At 35.9% G+C, this 19,884-nt stretch overlaps 1 protein-coding gene across 2 annotated transcripts; it reads left to right on the top strand.

Annotated features, from left to right (window-relative positions):
• The first annotated feature begins 1,900 nt into the window (after nucleotides 1-1,900).
• Nucleotides 1,901-19,884, top strand: LOC311087139 (ankyrin repeat and fibronectin type-III domain-containing protein 1). 2 transcript variants are annotated; one of them, XM_084120401.1, is made up of 18 exons: nucleotides 1,901-2,095; nucleotides 3,055-3,223; nucleotides 3,343-3,541; nucleotides 4,639-4,839; nucleotides 4,905-5,018; nucleotides 5,154-5,251; nucleotides 5,362-5,452; nucleotides 7,220-7,318; nucleotides 7,403-7,490; nucleotides 8,579-8,708; nucleotides 10,076-10,198; nucleotides 11,620-11,841; nucleotides 13,069-13,235; nucleotides 13,319-13,472; nucleotides 14,721-14,880; nucleotides 15,560-15,726; nucleotides 16,520-16,691; nucleotides 19,270-19,884. In XM_084120401.1, exons 2-18 carry the CDS (start codon nucleotides 3,071-3,073, stop codon nucleotides 19,572-19,574), a joined length of 2,643 nt encoding a protein of 880 aa, XP_083976527.1. In that variant the 5' UTR covers nucleotides 1,901-2,095; nucleotides 3,055-3,070; the 3' UTR covers nucleotides 19,575-19,884. The 2 variants fall into 2 exon arrangements, with proteins under 2 accessions (XP_083976527.1, XP_083976526.1); XM_084120400.1 differs by having other exon boundaries at nucleotides 19,267-19,884.

Raw genomic sequence — 19,884 nt, 5'->3', positions numbered from 1 at the left:
CATGCTGGGTACCACCAATCAAAACTCACCCATATCTCCCAGCATGCATTGCGGCATTAATAAATTATGCATCAGGATTTTTTGTATCTTTTATCACCATTGTTGAGATTCATATGCTGTTACTTGATGTCTGTGTGAGTCTAAGTAATGCCATAGATGAAAGGTTTTTGTGCACTAACTATAAAAAAAAATATATATATAGTTTGATAATCAACACTGTTAGATTTCCTGCTGTAAAATCAAATGGCTTCTGTTATGAATAAAACAATATTAAAATGCATTAGACACTGAACAAGATCAGCGAATGTGGCAATTACATGATGATGACTTTGTCGTCATCATCATCATCAATAAACAGCCAACATCACTTGATCTCTTTTTCTCATGGCTTTTTTGCTGCAACAAACGTGTTTTATAAACACATAATTATAGCAGCCAGAGAAAATGTTATATTAAAGAGTCAATGGTCAAGAGCCCAACTAAAGCAAACGCTAACCACCATCATGGTGACTTTAAAATACAACTATTGATTTCATTAAAACGGAAATGAAATAAAGTCAGTCTGGTTAGTAATAAGTGAAGCTGGTAATGCTGTTTGTGGAGTTGTTTAATCCTCCTCTGCTGAGATCTTCACAGATTTAATGTCTTCTTTTCTCTTCAGTTGATGTCAATCTAAGGCTGTGGCTGAAGTCAGTTGTAGTTCTTGTGTTTCTCTTTCCTTCAGTGATTCTGCTTGTTAACAGCAGGTGTTCATAATTAATGCTAAATCATCACTTAATTATCTCATTAACTTCAAGACCGCTTTACCTCTGTAGTGTGCACACATATGAACACTGAGCAGTGTTAATTTAACATGGGTGTTTTTCTGTGTACTGTTACATAAATCTTACCTGTTTCATTTACATACGACTGACAAATATAAATCACATTCAGTTTATTAATACAATTACATAAATCTTATCTGTTTCATTTATGTATGACTTAAACATATGAATCACATTCAGGAGTATTGATTGGTTTATGTTAAAACTATGTAAACCAAATGCATGGGAATTTGTTATGCAATTCAAATACATAAATCTTATGTTTAGACACAATTTTTTTTTTGAGTGTGAGGATATTATTTGTAGACAAAAGACGCTGTAGTTTTAATTCTGTAACCCAGTTGACATTTCAGTGTTTATTTATAAGATAGCACAGGTCTGTAGGCTAAGACGTCTGATAAAGATCTGTTAATCTGGAGAGCATTTGTTGTATAAAAACATCTGATAAACGTCTTAGAAAAAGCAGTTTTACATACATTCTAAATCATAAACATCTTAAAGACATCTTCTAAACGTCAATATGACATAGGAAACATAGAGGCGTACTGCAGAAGAGCAAACGCATACATCTTGCAGATCAATGTTGATTCTGCAACATTGTTTCAACGTCTTGAAACAATCTTATCTTGATACATCTCAGTGTTGATAATTATTTTGTTAAACCTTTTACATAACATTGAAAACCAATGTTATGCTTTAATTAACGCAAAAGCTTAACAAAATAAAACACATAAAACTATAATTATGTAGCATTAAATGTTTTTTCAATGTTGTGTTATGATATTTTGCGAAGCTTATGCATTCATTTAGCATAATGTTATTTCAGTGTATACGTCTCTCTATCATTAACGTTGTTTTAACTTTTTTCAATGTTGTTTTTGCTAACCTTTTTTACGACGTTTTTAAAATTTTGAAAAACTAACTGATCGGTCACGTGACGGCCTAGAAATTCTTAAATACTACGAGTAAAAGTTTTCATTTATGGGTAGTTTTTGGGTTATAGTAATTATTCACATGTCACAGTTTGTAGTATGTCCTCATTTCGATATATAAATGTCCACACATCCGTGACTGCGCGCGCGCACTGGCTCACTGATGGTGTTTGCGGGCTAGTGCACAACTGCCGTGTTATTAATAGAGTTCGTCTTAATGACGGAAATTGAGACTTTTAATGAAGTTCACCATGGCGTTATAAATCGGAGTTTCATTTTAAGACTGTCTGTGAAACTTTGGAGGGGACAGAGTTCATCTGCGCTCGTTTGTTTCTAACGGTAAAACTCATTTATCTGTCATTCTGATTCATTTATAAATGTGGAAACAGCTGTGTATCGATCAAATCATCTGCCGAATGAATACATGTAGCCTACATGTATATTCATGTTTTTCAATGTTGTTCTCATTTATATACCTGATCTGGTTTTGTATAACGGACGATGGACTGTGGACTTGGTTTAAGTGAAAAAAAACTTTGACTGTCTCATAGAAAACCGTGAAAAACTCTGAACGACATTTTAAAGAGAGATTATTCTGCAAATTTAAGGCATATTAAACATCCGAATATGTGTTTACATAACGTATTTTCGCTTTATAACGCGATTCAGATTCAACATGACAAAATATGCACTTTTATCTCATCTCGTAGCCGACTGATGGTGATGATGATATTATTTTTATTTTTACCCACACAATAGTTTGGTCGGAATGTAAGGTAAGTTAATACAGTATGTCTGACAGTATAAGCAGGAAGAGTGTGAGTAAAAGAGGAAGATGACAATCAGCATGAGCTTTGCAGAAATAATCAGATAAACACTGAACTTAAACGTGTGAAAAAGTGAAGTTTCTCAGTGTTTATGTGAAAAACTAGAGACTGATGATGATGATGATGAAGGAGTTTCGATGTAATACTGGACTCGAGCTGATTTCAGAATCTCATCCTATGCTATGTCTGAAGCTATACGAAGTCGAACTTATGACTTTAAGTCATAATTAAGGCATTAAAAAGTCGAATTTATGACGTAAAGTCATAATTTTGACATAAAAAGCCATAAATATGACATAAAAAGTTAAAAGTGTGACATGCCGAGTCGAATTTCTCTCTTAAAAAGTTGAAATGATGACATACTAACTCTTATAAGACATCATTTCGACTTTTCTTCTCATAATCATGACTTCTTCAAAGATTTTACGCTCTATTAATGTGTATGACGTAATGTTGTCCTCCGGTGTGCAGTGATGTCAGTGCTGTGATGATGGCTCCGCCCCAGAGGAGGCGTTCCTTCGGCCCCGTCTCACCCAAACGCATCTACAGGAGCCTGTCCGTCAAGCTGAGGGGTGGAGCTTCCCACGGTGAGGCGGAGCATTCTGATTGGAGGAGGCGGCTGAGCAAAGGACCAGCTGATGTAACAACTGCACACACACACACACACACACATAGAGTATAATATAGATGTCATGATGTTTACGTGTGTGTGTATGTCTGTTTGTGTGTGTGTGTGTTTGATTTTGTGTGTGTGTGTAGTACGCGTGCCTGTGGGACGCTCTGGAGAGTGAAGACACCCTGGCCGTGCAGCACCTGTTGTCCAGAGAGAGAGAGACGGACGAGCGAGTGAACGCCGTCACTGAGTTCGGCCTGGTGCCGCTGGACGTGGCCGCTCTTACCCACAATGCCTCATTGCTGAAGGTGCTGGTGAAGGCCGGAGCAAAACACAACCCCAACTGTGAGTCACTCACTCATTAGCTGTGTCTGAAACCGCTCCCTATCCACTGTATAGTGCACTGTATCGGCTGTCGGCCATTTTGTAGTGGTGTCCGAATTCTGAGTGAACGACATCATTCCCTACATTCGTTCACTTCTTTTACCCACAATCCTCTCTGAATTCGAGTGTACACTTGCTCAAGCACTATTTCCCACAATCCAATGCGGAGAGGGCTGAGCGTGAAAGTGCGGGAGCGAGCGAGTTTAAACCAGGAATTACTTTTCAGCTTTCTTATTTCTCCTGTAACATTTATTACATGCTAGTTTTAGTTTTTTTTTTTACATTTTTATTATTCATTACTTGAATAAAACATACAATTTTGAGATAATATTATATAGATTAATTTTAAATGAAATTATGTTAATAATGTAAATTATTATTATTATTATTATGAAGTTTTTATTAAAATATATGATAGTAACTCAATTTAATGTGTTTTATTAACAGCCAGGTGTTTTAATAATTTGTGGCATTGTTGTTAAACTGCAAGAGATGATAATTTGGTGGATGATTTAAAAGTCATAATTTACTGTATAACGATGAATGCATTTTGGCTTAATAAAATAAAAATGTACAATGAATAATTAGGTTTTACGAATTCGTTTGATTAACACCATTTTTATTGATAAAAGTGTATTAAATAATAACCACATATACAGAATCCACAAAAATCTGAATTAGGCAGAATTTGGCAAAAATAAAAGGGAATTTGGGGGAATTTTCATACGACCCTATTATTGTAAAAAAAAGAAGAAAAAAAAAAGAGTAATGAGTCATTTAATATATTATATTTAATAATAATACATTCTTAAGTTTATTAGATCAAATAACCCTATTACTGTTAAAATTGTTATAAAATATTTATATAATATTTATATTATATATATAATGTTTTTAAAATATAAAATTTAAACCATTAAAAGTAAATCCAGACAAATTAAAAGGACAACAGAATTTGTAAAAATAACAAATTCCAACATAATTTAGTTACAAATGAAGCAGATTTGACACTTCAGTGTGTTGTTGAAGTATAAACGCCTCTCTTTGTGTCGCCGCAGTGAGCTCATCCTCTGATTGGTCGCTGAAGCTGGATGAGCTGGTGTCATTGGCCGAGCAGAAGCTGGAGGAGTGGAGGGCGGAGCTTCAGCTCAGAGAGAAGGCGGAGCTTCAGTCACACACAGACGCACAGAAGAGTGTCGATATCTGGACGCAACGCTGTGAACTTTACCATCGCATGAGGGAGAGATTCCACTCGACAGGTATGAACACACACACACACACACACACACACTCAGATGTCATGTGACTCCTGTGTGTCCCTCAGCTCCTCCTGGTCCTCCCGCTAGCGCCGCTCTGCTGGTGACGGGCGACAGCTGTGTGTGTGTGCGTGTCAGAGAGCCCTGCGGTCACACACACGGCCTCATCACCAGATACAGAGGTGAGATGCCACATCATTATCATCACACTGTCCCACCCTGATGATGTCATCACTGACCCATCCATCTCTGTGTGTGTGTGTGTGCGTGTGTGTGTGTGTGTGTGTGTGTGTGTGTGTGTGTGTGTGTGTGTGTAGTTGAATGGAGCACTTCAGCTGGTTTCTATCCTCTGTGTGGAACTGGATTCATCACTGACAACAGAAACACAGAGTTCAGCATCACCGGACTGCAGACTGTAAGACACACACACTCATACATACACACACACACACACACACACACACACTCATGGCTATATATATGATACACACAGACTCTGACGGGTGTGTGTGTGTGTGTGTGTAGGGTGTGCAGTATTACGTGCGGGTCAGTGCCTATAACATCAGAGGCTGGGGTGTGTGTGTGAGCAGCAGCCCGACGAGTGTCGCCCCCTCCAGTGAGTACTGACAACTGCACACTCGTCACACATTACAGTTATCATTACAGTTATCATTACAGTTATTATTACAGTTATTATTACAGTTATCATTAGAGTTATTATAGTAGTGACAACTGCAGACTCGTCACACATTACAGTTATCATTACAGTTATTATTACAGTTATTATTACAGTTATTATTACAGTTATTATAGTACTGACAACTGCAGACTCGTCACACATTACAGTTATCATTACAGTTATCATTACAGTTATTATTACAGTTATTATTACAGTTATCATTAGAGTTATTATAGTAGTGACAACTGCAGACTCGTCACACATTACAGTTATCATTACAGTTATTATTACAGTTATTATTACAGTTATTATTACAGTTATTATAGTACTGACAACTGCAGACTCGTCACACATTACAGTTATCATTACAGTTATCATTACGGTTATTATTACAGTTATTATTACAGTTATTATAGTTAACTAAACTAATACTACCATACAGAACCAGTTGCTTAATTAATTAAACATTATCTGAAAGACAATAAAAAAATAAAAATGTAAAAAAATGTAAACTTTTAGTAGTTGCCAAGGAAATGTTTCTCATTTTCATTTAGTTTAACTTGATGTTCTAAAATAACTAAAATAAAAATTAATGCAATCAATTTAGACATATATATATATATATAAAAAAGAAAAATGTTTTTTTGTTGTTGCAGTTTTTGCTCTATGCAATCCAGAAAAGAATTAAAAGAAAATTTAGAGCGCAACAATTTCTTATAGTTTTCAACAAAAAAAAGAAAACACTAAAATATAAATTATAATAAAAAAATATAAAAAAATGACTAAAAAAATGAAAAATTATATAATAATTATGAATAAAACTAATAGTATCTAAGTGATATAAGCAGAGCACTGACCACTGTAAATTTAATTACATAATAAATTATAATTAATATTAAAGTAATAAATGTTTAAATTTTATGAATTCAATTGATTCGACGTGCTTTTTTATTTTATTTTATTTGATGAAAAATGTATTACACCATTAAAACAGAAGTACTGAATTTGGAGGGGGGATAAAATAGATGTGTTAAAAAATAAAACATTTTATTTAAAGATTTAGAATTGTTAACATTTTATTGTATTAATAAATAGCTACGTTTTATGAATTTAATTTATTAGACATTTTAATAACTTTTTTTACAGGTTTGTTTCCTTATTTATACATTTCTTATGGTCAAGTATGCATAATTATGAATCAACATTTTTAAAAAGCATAATAATAGTAATAATAATAATAATTATCATTGTTATCATTGTTAATATTTGAAAATACACAATTACACCATTTCTAAAGTGATAAAGTGAAATACTACTTCTCAAAAGCTTGGGCTCACTATAATTTTATTTAGAAAGAAATCAATACTTTTATTCAGTAAGGATGCATTAAATTGATCAGAAGTGACAGTAACAACATTTATAAAAATGTTATATGTTTATAACTTTATATGTTATATGTTATCTATTTCAAATAAATGCTGTTCTTTTAAAACTTTGTGTTCACCGAAGTATCCTGAAAAATAAAATGTATCATAGTCTCCACAAAACCCTGAAGCAGCACGACTGTTTTCAAGACATTGATGATAAATGTTTCTTGAGCATCAAATCATCATATTAGAGTGATTTCTGAAGGATCATGATCATAGTTTTGATAAATGAATGTGGTTTAGTGAGTGTGTGACGGTCGAGTGTCGCCCCCTACAGGCTGGAGCGAGTGTATCGGTGTGACGGTGAGACGCAGGGATCAGGCCTCAGCCGTCCGGAGGATCTCACAGCAGATCACAGATCCTGAGCTCCTCACAGGTACACACACACACACACACACTACATGAAGAAACACACACCTCACTGGATACACACTGATCAACACCTGTGTGTGTGTCTCAGAGACCAGCAGCTCTGTGAGGAAAGTGTCTGTGTCTCGCGGCCTGAAGCAGCTCTTTCACTCCAGCAGGTTCGTCCGCCTGTTACAGAGGTGAGAAACACAACTACACAAAGCAGAAATCATATAAAACACACTATATATGATGTGCACAAACTGAAATCCAGGCCTACATCCCGTCAAATGCGGATTTGTGTGCGTTTCCTCACTGTAAAGTCACTTTATATCAGCCGGTCTCCACCAGGGGGCGTCAAAATGACCTCAAAACATTTCAAATAAGATTAAACATTCGCTATATATTCATATATTTCATATTTTATTATTAATTAGTTTTTGTGTCTTTGAAGAACGAGGATTCTCACAGTTTTGGAAAACCGTGATAAATGAGAAAGCCTCGTTTTTAAAGTGTGATTTCTAGACCTGAAAAAGTCATGGAAATTCATCAAATCTGTAAAACATGGGCATTTTTATAATGAATGCAAATTTGACTAGTAATGATGAGTTTAAAAACGTTTTTGAGTTTTTAATGTAATTTTGTAATACATTTGAGTAGTATTTTTTATTAGTTTTTGTTTATGTCTATATGTCTTATACATTTTTGTTAAATTGAATCAAATAATCATTTAATTGAAAATGTTAGTTTCTTTTATTTCAGTTTTTGTTGTAGTTATTTTTAGTACTAAATGAAAATAAAATAAAAAATAATAAAAAACTTAAACTTATTTTATTAATATTTTCCTCACATAAGAAGTGTCCATCATTTTTGAGAAGCTATTAGAATTTTGAAAACAAAACTCTGACATTCACCCCTGATTTTAGGGGCCGTTTACACGACACCGTTTTCAGCTAAAAATATTCAACTTTTGATGCGTTTTGGTGAAACACAAACTTTTGTAAACTGGTTTCAAAATGCAAGTTTTTGAACACAATACTGTTATTGTCTCTGTGTAAACGCATATCAGTGCATAGTGTTTCTTTACAAAGTGACAAAGTGACGGCAGAATGGATGCGTGTGGACAAGGATCATTTTGACAGCGTTGTCGTCTGTACACGAAAAATGCAAAGGAAAAACATTTCCATTTTTCAGTGTATTGTCATGTAAACAAACCCTTAAGAGTTGCTTCTCAAGCTTTTTGACTTCTAAAGTTCTGTCATGTCTCTCTGTGTGTGTGTGTGTGTAGAGGCGTTTACCTGGCATGTGTCTTCTATCAGAAGGAGTGTGTCCTGGTGTCGTGTGACGATCGGCTCCCTCTAGTGGAGGTTCAGTGTTGCTCCTCCTCCGTCACACAGGACTTCCTGTGGTTCACTAAGGTCAGCATCACTCGTGTGTGTGTTTCTCCTGTGTGTCTCCTGCGTCCAGGGCCGGAGTGGGACTCATTTTCAGCCCTGGAGTTTCATGCCTTAGACCGGCCCACTTTAGTTCCCAACTGACTATTGTAAATAATGTAATTAAACCCTCAGTATATAAGGCCCAATCTTTCAAGGGCTATCTGGCCCTTCCCCCTACCCCTACCCCTCCAGCCAAAAAAGAATCGAGACAACCCTACCCCTTCACGGGAACGCGCAAAATGGAGGGGTAGGGGCAAGGGGTGAATTGGGATTGAGCCTAAGTCTGCAATAGTGCACTGTTCTGTACAGCCTTGTAATTCATCGTATTTTTCAAAAATATAATTTTCTATTCAGTGCGATATCAGTACACAGGGTTTTATAAATACAGAGGTAGAAGTGATCTAGGGGGTTCGGGGGCATATTATTTTTCCACTGTCATTGGCAAAGAACATCTGACTGTGTTAAATAGGAATCCATTGTAATAAAGTTATTCGCATTATTATGCAATAGGCTATTGCTCTACCTGCTCTCCTCTCTCATCTCCATCTCCATCTCTCGTTCTTCTTCTCACAGTCTCTTTATCTTTACCTGTAAATCTCCCCTTCCTGAAGCTGAGCTTAGATTGATACAGTCTTTGTAAAGCGATTATTTATGTCGGTCGTTTAAAATTTCTATCGTAAAACAGCTGTTTAGTTTAGCCACTTGCACCTTATCTCGTGAAGCGTCGCGTTGGGATTCGCGCGCGGCCGCGGCTTGCGCTTCTGTGAACATAAATCCCGCTTGCTTTGATCGGTCATCTCAAACATTTTGCCATTACCGACGAGCGGTGTTTGAGTGCTGAAGCAGCTCAGATGATGAGGTCGGTTATCGTCGCGATATGCGAATCATTGCAGCAGTTAATATTAGGCAATTATTTCACAACGTTCATTATACACTCAGGAAAAATGATCGAGGTCCGGACCTCGGAGACCTCAATGGTCGGTACGGCCCTGACTCATAGGCTATTTGGCCGCTTGAGTTTCTAGAGATATGGCCTTTTCAGCGCCGCTTTGCGCCTATAGGCTATTATCCATTGTATCTCTTTTTTTTTTTTCGCACATCTCTAACAAAGTGACTTTATTTATTTTTTGTGGGGCTGCGATAAAATAATAATAAAAAAAATAGTGGGGCTGCGCTATGACTGGAGCCTATAAGGAAAGCATTCAACCCAGTGCCATGACAACACCGGCCCTCCTGGCCAATAAAACAGACCGGCCCACCGGGAATTCTCCCGGTGCTCCCGATTAGCCAATCCGGGCCTGCCTGCGTCTGACTCTCTCTCTCTCTCTCTGTGTGTGTGTGTGTGTCAGCTGTCGTGCGCGTGGACGCAGGTGTCGTTCCTGCAGCAGGTGCTGTCGTCTTCATCGCTCTCCTCGTCTTCATCGCTGCTGCAGAACAGACTGAGTTTCCTGAGGGCCGTCGCTCAGCTGCAGGTGCTGCTCAACACACTCCTCCATCATTAATGCACTCATGCAGTTTTGCTTTTACTCTATAAAGTTTTATTAATTTATTACATTTTTAGTTGTTTATTTTTGCTTTTACTGTTTTTTTTTAAATGAGTCTATAAAGTTTAAATACTTTTTATTTAATTTTTAGTTGTTTGTTTAGCTTTTTATAGTTTTTTAACAAGTCTTTAAAGTTTTGTTATTTTTTATTTAATTTTTAGTTGTTTAGTTTTGCTTTTACTGTTTTTTAAACAAGTCTATAAAGTTGTATTAATTTTTATTTCAGTTTTAGTTGTTTTGTTTTGCTGTTTTATAGTTTTTGTAAACAAATCTATAAAGTTTCATAAATGTTTTGTTTTAGTTGTTTTGTTTAGCTTTTTACTGTTTTTTAAAAAAGTATAAAGTTTAAATATTTTTTATTTCAGTTTTAGTTGTTTTGTTTTGCTTTTTATAGTTTTTTAACAAGTATTTTGTTTTATTAATTTATTATTTTAATTTTAGTTGTTTAGTTTTGCTTTTACTGTTTTTTAAACAAGTCTATACAGTTTTATTCATTTTTAGTTCTGTTTTAGTTGTTGTTGTTTTTTTACTGTTTTTAAACAAATCTATAGATTCAGTCATTTTTATTTCAGTTTTAGTTGTTTTGTTTTGCTTTTTTACTGTTTTTTAAATAAGTCCATAAAGTTTTATAAATTTTTATTTTCAGTTTTAGTTGTTTTGTTTTGCTTTTTATAGTTTTTTAACAAGTATTTTGTTTTATTAATTTATTATTTTAATTTTAGTTGTTTAGTTTTGCTTTTACTGTTTTTTAAACAAGTCTATACAGTTTTATTCATTTTTAGTTCTGTTTTAGTTGTTGTTGTTTTTTTTACTGTTTTTAAACAAATCTATAGATTCAGTCATTTTTATTTCAGTTTTAGTTGTTTTGTTTTGCTTTTTTACTGTTTTTTAAATAAGTCCATAAAGTTTTATAAATTTTTATTTTCAGTTTTAGTTGTTTTGTTTTGCTTTTTATAGTTTTTTAACAAGTATTTTGTTTTATTAATTTATTATTTTAATTTTAGTTGTTTAGTTTTGCTTTTACTGTTTTTTAAACAAGTCTATACAGTTTTATTCATTTTTAGTTCTGTTTTAGTTGTTGTTGTTTTTTTTACTGTTTTTAAACAAATCTATAGATTCAGTCATTTTTATTTCAGTTTTAGTTGTTTTGTTTTGCTTATTTACTGTTTTTTTAAACAAGTCTATAAAATTGTATAGTTTTTTAACCAGTCTATAAAGTTTCAGTAATTTTAAATTTAGTTTTAGTTGTTTTGTTTTGCTTTGTTATAGTTGTTTAAACAAGTCTTTAAAGTTATATAATTGTAAATGATATAATGCAGCTCATTTGTCTCGTGTGGGTCTCGTGTCAGGCGTCAGTGGGGTGTGTGGATCTGGGGCAGGTGTACTTCGAGCCGCTGAAGGACAGGCAGGGTAACGTGCTGCTGGTGACCCTGAGAGAGGTCACGACCCCGCTGACCCCGTCTGACCCCCCACTGCACTGGGTTCCAGTCAGCACACTGAAGAAACACCAGATCCAGACGCCAATGCTCCCTGAACCCACCGCTGTCGAGCTGCTGACCGAGAGACTCAAGGTCAGAACACACACACACACACACACACACATAAAACCACACCGCTCATCTGTCCAGTGTTTGGGTGAAATGTCTCCCTCTGCTGTCAGACGTCTGTCACAGCGAGGGACGGATTAACGTTACAGAGACCGTTCACCTGAGTCATTCATCATGACTTTGTTTCTTAGAAACACAAAAGAAGACATTTTGAAGAAAGTTAGAAACCAAATGACTTTGGACCCCATTGACTTTCATTATATGGACGGAAAAACCCACTGAGATATTTTTGTCAAAATTTATTTTTTACATGAATAAATTATGATAAGAATGACCATTTTTGGCTGAACTGTCTCTTTAGTTTTATTTTTCATTTTATTTTTAGTATTTTAGGGCTGCCAAAGTTAATGCATTTACTGATATAATTTATAAATGTTTAAAATCTACTGGAATTATAATATGTTGTTTTTTATATTCTAGTTTTTTTTTGTAGTTTAACACAGGTGGATTGTAAAGATTTCCATTTTTAATATACCATGGCATGTATGGCCCCGTTTACACGTACATGGCTATTTTGAAAAACTGAGACATTTCCCTTCGTTTGTGCCCTTCGTTTACACGCAAACGGAGAATTCGCCTCTGAAAACGATTCTTTCTAAAAACTCCGGCCAGAGTGGAGATTTACGAAAACTTTGTTTTAGGCAGTGACGTCATAGAATGTGACTATTTTCGGGATTCTGATTGGCTAACGTGGGCTTGAGCTTCTCGTTACACTGCCACCTACAGGTTTGGCATGCTCTTGACAGCATATACACAGGTTCGTGTGCACGATGTTATTTTTGAAAACGAAGAGGGGTGAAATGTCCGTTTATGAAAATAGCCATCCACGTGTAAACGTAGCCTATAAAACACTAAATCTAAAGGCAAATTGTCACCATTTGTGTTTATATTTTAGATTGTTTTGTAGTCATGAAAGTGTAATTTAGTGTAATTTCACTGTTTTCCATTGAACAAAGATGCTTTAGTGTCATTTTAGTCTTTGTTCATGTTGAGTTTTATTACTTTTCATTAGTTTTATTATCAGTAACTGTGTTCACAACCCATTTGACTTCTGTAAAGGGGATATTTAAAGAGAGAATAAATGTGGGCGGGACTTGATGGAATCATGATGAGCTGATTGGCTGGTGGACGTGTCTGTATAGGAAGGTGTTTGATAAATAAGAGTGTGTGTGTGTGTGTGTGTGTGTGCAGGAGACGCTGGCATATCACCACAGGAGTCAGCACAGAGCTCAGTCTGGTCTGTATGTGTGTGTCCTGAAGCTCTGCAGCTCCGTCAAGCAGCTGCGCGTTCTGGTCTCACACAGATTACCCAGCATGCCCTTCTGCTGCCGCGTCAGGAACCGGCCGCACGTCACACGGTAACACTGGAGCACTGATTCACCCACACACACTCAATGATGCTGTCTGCGGAAGTAACCTGTGTGTGTGTGTGTGTGTGCAGGGAGGAGTGGGCATGGCTACAGAGGCATGCAGTGGGCGGGGCCTGTGGGAGTGATGACGCTGTGATTGACAGCTCAGGTGTTGAGGACTTTGTGAAGGAACTGAGATCTGCAGTGATTCAACTGCTCACCAAACTCAACGTCCCACTGGAGCGGGTAACACAACACCAGCAGATTCGGTTTATTGAGCTACCTGGCTACTCTAACAATGAACAATGCATTTGTTACAGTTATTATTCATATTTGTTAATGGTAGTTAACACAAATACAATGTTGTTCATTATTTGTTCAGATTCATGTTTATGTTCGGATTTGAATAATGTATTAGTGAATAATGTATAATGAGATTAACAAATGCTTTAGTTAACTAATATTAATAACTGGAACTTTATTGTAAAGTGTTACCAGTTACTTCAAAGAACTCAAATGTATCAGTGAATTGATTCACTTCACAAATTTCTAATTTATGAAAGCACACATGAACGCACACATAAACACACACATGAACACACAAACGCACGCATGAACACACACACACACATAAACACACACAAGTTCATTTTAAGTTCATGCTAACTAGTTAAATGATATTAATAACTGGAACTTTATTGTAAAGTGTTTCTAGTTACTTCAAAGAAACCAATTCACTGATTAGTTTGAGTCACTTCACATGTTCTGTTTTGAACTAAATGTTTAGTTTAATGCTGTGTTTTTTTCTATGTGTTTATCATTAATTATATACATGTCAAGCGTCACACATCATGACATCATCCTCACGGATTGACTCACGTGCACATGCTCTGTGAACCGGTTCAGATGAATCATTAATCTGTTCAAAAGAATGATTCGTTCACAGTGTTCATGTTCTGACTGAACTGATCTTCTTTGAGATCAGTGTGAGATGTTTCAGTTATTGAATCATTTCTGTCATTACGAAAGTAAAACTGGTGATGTTTTGGAAAGATGTTCATAAACAAACCACAGCAAAAACTCCAGTGTTAAAATAACTCTCCTGGGAGTTTATTTGACTCCACACTCAAGAGTGTTAAATTAACAATGAAGTAGTGTTAAAGTTAATGAGATAATTAAGTGATTAATTGAGTGTTTATTGACCATTATTGAAGACACCTGATGTTAACAAGCAGAAAATCACATTTAATTATGGTGATAGCTTTAGTTGGGCTCTTGACCCTTACATTTTTAACTTTAGATTTAGTTTGGCTGCTGTAACTGAGTTATAATATGCAGATGGACAAAGAGAAAAGGTGATCTGATGGTGTTGGTTGTGTTTTGACATAATCATCATGTGACCTGAATCACTTAACTCATTGAGAGCCTAATCACTGATTTAGATTTGTAATGTTTATTTATTGTTGATGTGTGTGTGTGTGTGTGTGTGTGTAGGCGTGTGATTACCGCGTGTACACACAGGAGCTGCTGCAGGCGGGTGATCATGTGTCTCTGCTGCTGCTGCTGCCGCCCGGCGAGGACTTGAGCCGATGGCCCCTAGAGGCCGAGGTGGAGCCGCACGGACTCACGCTCCCACTGCACATCTTTGAGCTCGGTCAGGAACTCACACTTTAGTGCCTTTACAGAAAGAACAATTAAAACTATTTAGGTTAAATATAATCGTAATACTGTTTCATTGTACATAATAATAATAATATGTAAAAATATACCAAATTAAAATATACATATTTTATATAGCGCCTTTAAAAGTGGCCTCTTAAAGCACTTTACAACCTTAACAATACAAACAAATACAAACTAATGAAAATACATAAGCATAAATACAATTACATTAAAACATAGAACAATTTAAAACACTTCATGAAAACAAAAACAATCATCTAAATGCCCACCCTAAAAAGTGAAATAAGGCATTAATGTATTTGTTTAGGGTAGCTTTTACATGATTGTTCGTAATTGCCATATTATTATTAATCGAACATTTGATAGTATGTTTTTATTTGGGATTTTATTTTCATCTGTTTTTTCTTTCATTAATGCATTGTTTGTAAAATTGTATGTTTTATCTTGTTTCTATTCTTGTGAAGCGCTTTGAGATGATACTTTTAAAGGTGCTATAGAAAATAGTTTATTATTAATATTATTAAATATTATATTTTACTTCCAAAACCCATAAATTTGGCATTACATTTTCAAGAATTTGACGTAAAAGAAATTTTTCAGTGTATATTGTAAGGTAATAGTGTATGTGTGTGTGTGTGTGTGTGCTGTAGTGCACCTGTGGGCGTACGAGCATGATCTGCTGTCTCAGTTCTGTGAGCTCTGGGTTCGACTGGAGCTGGAGGTCCGTCTCTCCCAGCAGGCTTTGAGGGAAGCGATGGACAGCAGTGAAGTGACGGAGGCCACGGAGAGACTGACTCACGTCACGCAGCTCGCACAGGTGTGTGTTTACCTACTCTCACTCACTCACTCACTCACTCACTCACTCACTCACTCACTCACTCACTCACTCACTCACTCACTCACTCACACACACTCACTCACTCACACAGACACACACACACACACTTACTCACTCACTCACACAGACACACACACACACACTCACACACACTCACACACTCACTCACACACTCTCACTCACACACACACACACACACACACACTTACTCACTCACTCACTCACTCACACAGACAGACACACACACACTCACTCACTCACTCACTCACTCACTCACTCACTCACACACTCACTCACACTCACTCACTCAGACTCACTCACTCACTCACCCACCCACCCACTCACTCACACACTCACTCACACAGACACACACTCACACTCACTCACTCACTCACACTCACTCACTCACTCACTCACTCACTCACTCACACACTCACAGACACACACTCACACTCACTCACTCACTCACACTCACTCACTCAGACTCACTCACACACTCACTGACACTCACACACTCACTCACACACTCACACACTCACTCACTCACTCACTCACACTCACTCACTCGGACTCACTCACACTCACTCACTCACTCACTCACACTCACTCACTCGGACTCACTCACTCACACACACTCACACACACTCACACTCACTCACTCGGACTCACTCACTCACTCACTCACTCACACTCACTCACTCGGACTCACTCACACACACTCACACACACTCACTCACTCACTCACGTGTCACTCACAAGTGTGTGTGTGTAGGGTTTGTCTGCGCTGTGGAGAGAGCGCCGCTGGCTGATGGATGTTATTCACACACTTCGCTCCAAGAGCTCTGAGGGGGCGGTGCCTCTGGGACGGGTCATGACCTCACGACCACCAATCAGATCAGCCATGGAGGAGGAGGACACGCCTCCTACACACACACTCAGCACAGGTGAGAACAGTGACAACAGTTGATTCTGCTCCTGCAATGAAAACACCTGTCAGTGATTCATAAACTGCTTCATCAGCAGCAGAACGAGTTAATAACTGAATGAGTTATAGAACATTTCTAGATCCCAGCATGATAATTGGATAATTATTGTATAATTAAGTAATGATTGAGCATTAGTGATGAACACCTGCTGTTGACAAGCACAATCACTGAAGGACAGAGTAACACTAGAACTACAGCTGACTTCTTCATTTCTGCCATTCATCTTATGAGAATTATAGAGGTTTAGATGGTGATGATTTATTTTTGATAAATGTCACCATTATGATGATCAGTGTTTGCTTTGGTTGGGCTCTTGACCCTTGACTTTTGCACACACATTTTTCTCTGGCTGCTGTAGTTGAGTGTTTACAAAACATACGTTACAAAAGGCAAGAAAAATTATGATCGGGTGTTGATGGTTAAAGATTAATGATGAACAAAAAAAGAAAAGTGAAGTCCGCACACTGCAAGCTACTCCAGATAAATTTATTAAAAGCACAACGTTTCGACCATCAGGTCTTCATCAGGTACATCTTCATCAAGACCTGATGGTTGAAACGTTGTGCTTTCAATAAATTTATCTGGAGTAGCTTGCAGTGTGCGGACTTCACTTTTCTTTTTTTTGTTTATGTTACTTTGATGTCCTGCACCTGAGCCCAATCTGGGTGTTTGGGATGTGCACACCAGTTTTGTATTAAAGATTAATGATGACCATCATCATTTAGTGACCTAATTCACTGATGATTCACTGATCTTATTCAGTGTCTACACTCTGATTAAATGGGTGATGTCCTATTTTTTTTTTAATTATAGTAAAACTGTGATTTTACAACATGAGAGCCAGCAGTGTGCCCATCAGATAATATGAAGGATTTTACAAACAGTTTGTGCACAAAAAGTTTTCATCTATGGCATTACTAAGACTCACACAGATGTCTGCAAATACTGATCACCATAATGGCGACTTCAAATGAAACAATAAATCATCAAGTTCTAAACCTCTGTTAATTCTCAATAAGAGCTTTTGTAGACGTCTGACAGAAATAAAGTCAGTCTGGTTAGTAAAAAGTGAAGCTGGTAATGCTGTTTGTGGAGTTGTTTAATCCTCCTCTGCTGAGATCTTCACAGATTTAATGTCTTCTTTTCTCTTCAGTTGATTTAATCTAAGACTTTGTCTGAAGTCAGTTGTAGTTCTTGTGTTTCTCTTTCCTTCATTGATTCTGCTCGTTAACAGCAGGTGTTCATCACTAATGCTCAATAATCACTTAATTAATCACTTCATTTCTTGACTGCATTGTATACCTTCTTTTAGTGAACTCAACTGAATTAAGTTCAGAGTACTCATAACTATTTTTTTTTTTTTGCAACTTTTTTTTCAATTGAATTAAGGCAATTGGTGTCCTCAAATGTATTGAGTTATTAACTTATTGGATTTGACTTTGTGTGTGATATCGTGAGCTAGCAGTAACTGCAAGAGCTCTGAGTTCATTTAAATTTTGTAATTTCAGTGGTTTTCTCAATATAGTGAAGTTTCAGTATTTGAATGCAGTGTAAAGTTTAATTGTGTATTAAGAAATATCCTTGTTTTAGTGGACTCGATTATAATAAGTTCAAAGTACTCATAAATATTGTTTTTTATAAACTTAATTGAATTGAGGTAATCAGTGTCCTCAAATTAAACGAGTTAGTTGTTGGGTTTCACAGTGTGACTTCTAAATTCGCCTGCGTCCCTACAAGTTTGATTGAAATTAAATAAATACAATAAACACTTTTTAACAATTTAATTATAGGTAACTGTTTTGTTTTCATTTTCATTTTTACTTAAACTTTTTTTTAAATAATTGTATTCATTTTTAATAAGTGTAGTAAGTGTTATTTTAAAATGACTTATTTACTTTAAATTTAGATTTTTATTAACTTTTAGTAAGTACTATTTTGATCGTTTTTATTTGACTTATTTCTTTTATTTCTTACATTTTCAATGATTTTATAGATTTTAGAAGTGTTTTATTTTGATTGTTTTTTATTTTGAAATTATCATTTTAAGTAAACTTTTTTTTATTTTTTTGCTTTTTATTTTTTATTGGCATGTATATGATTTTGTTTAGTTTTATTTTTTATTCATTTTATTCATTTTTACCAAGAACTTGTATTTTTATTTTACATATTTACATATTTTATTTTTAAAATTTTCAATGATTTTATAGATTTTAATTTGTTTTATTTAGATTTTTTTATTTTTAAATTAGAATTTTAAGTAAACTGTGCTTTATTTTGATTGTTTTATTTCAATGCTTTATTTTATTTGACATTTATATGATTTTATTCATTTTTAGTTTTAGTCATGTTTTTATTGATTTCATTTCAATATTATGTTCATTAGAGATTTTGATGATTTTATTAACGTTCAGTCTTCAACCCTTTCAATTACTGAATCACACAGACAGAAGCTGATCATCATAATAAAGGTTAAGACATGAAAGTTTAAACTCTTAAATACTAATAAAGAACGTTATGTTTGCATTATTTCCAGCAGAGGGCGAAGCTCCGTCCTGCTCTCATCAACCTGAAGAGTCAGAGGTCACACACGGGGTCACCGCCTCATCCTGTTCCCATGGCAACGACCCTGAGGTCTCCGTGACCCCTGCGGCTGAAGGTCACGACCTGCCATCGGAGATGATGGACCTGTTCGAGTGCCTGGATCTGCTGGGAGGGAGTCTGTCAGATCTGGACCTGCAGGATCCAGAACCGACCCTATTAGATGAGGATGACACTGCTCCGCTTACGGGACGTCCCGTCAGGAGCCTGGTGGAGTGGGTCAAAGGTCACCACACTCACTGATGGAGGAGGCCAACAGCAATCATAGTCAATCCCAGATCCGGCCCACGTCTGGATTATATCCATACTGTATATATCTGACATATATATAATAATATATTAATATATTTTTAATAATGTTATCATGGAAGAATATTATTAATATATATCAGCAAACTGAAAATCAACCAAATCATCTGTAACAGAATCATTTAATGTGCAGAAAAGCATTTTCTATGTACTGTATATTTATATTGATATAGATGTAGATCTGTTTGTGTCTCATGATGACAGTTTTGGAAAATTAATAAATATAAATCATGTTCTCTGTGAA

This window comes from Abramis brama (assembly GCF_963993115.1).
Source record: "Abramis brama genome assembly, chromosome: 1".
NCBI lineage: Eukaryota > Metazoa > Chordata > Actinopteri > Cypriniformes > Leuciscidae > Abramis > Abramis brama.
The sequence above is the reverse complement of the archived record's forward strand: the minus strand, read 5'-3'. Positions and strand labels throughout refer to the sequence as shown.

Coding starts and splice junctions, on each gene's coding strand:
- LOC311087139 (XM_084120400.1), top strand. CDS start 3,071: ATGATGGCTCCGCCCCAGAGGAGGCGTTCCTTCGGCCCCGTCTCACCC. Junction 4,840..4,904: donor GGAGAGATTCCACTCGACAG/GTATGAACACAC, acceptor TGTGTCCCTCAG/CTCCTCCTGGTCCTCCCGCT. Junction 5,252..5,361: donor GCATCACCGGACTGCAGACT/GTAAGACACACA, acceptor GTGTGTGTGTAG/GGTGTGCAGTATTACGTGCG.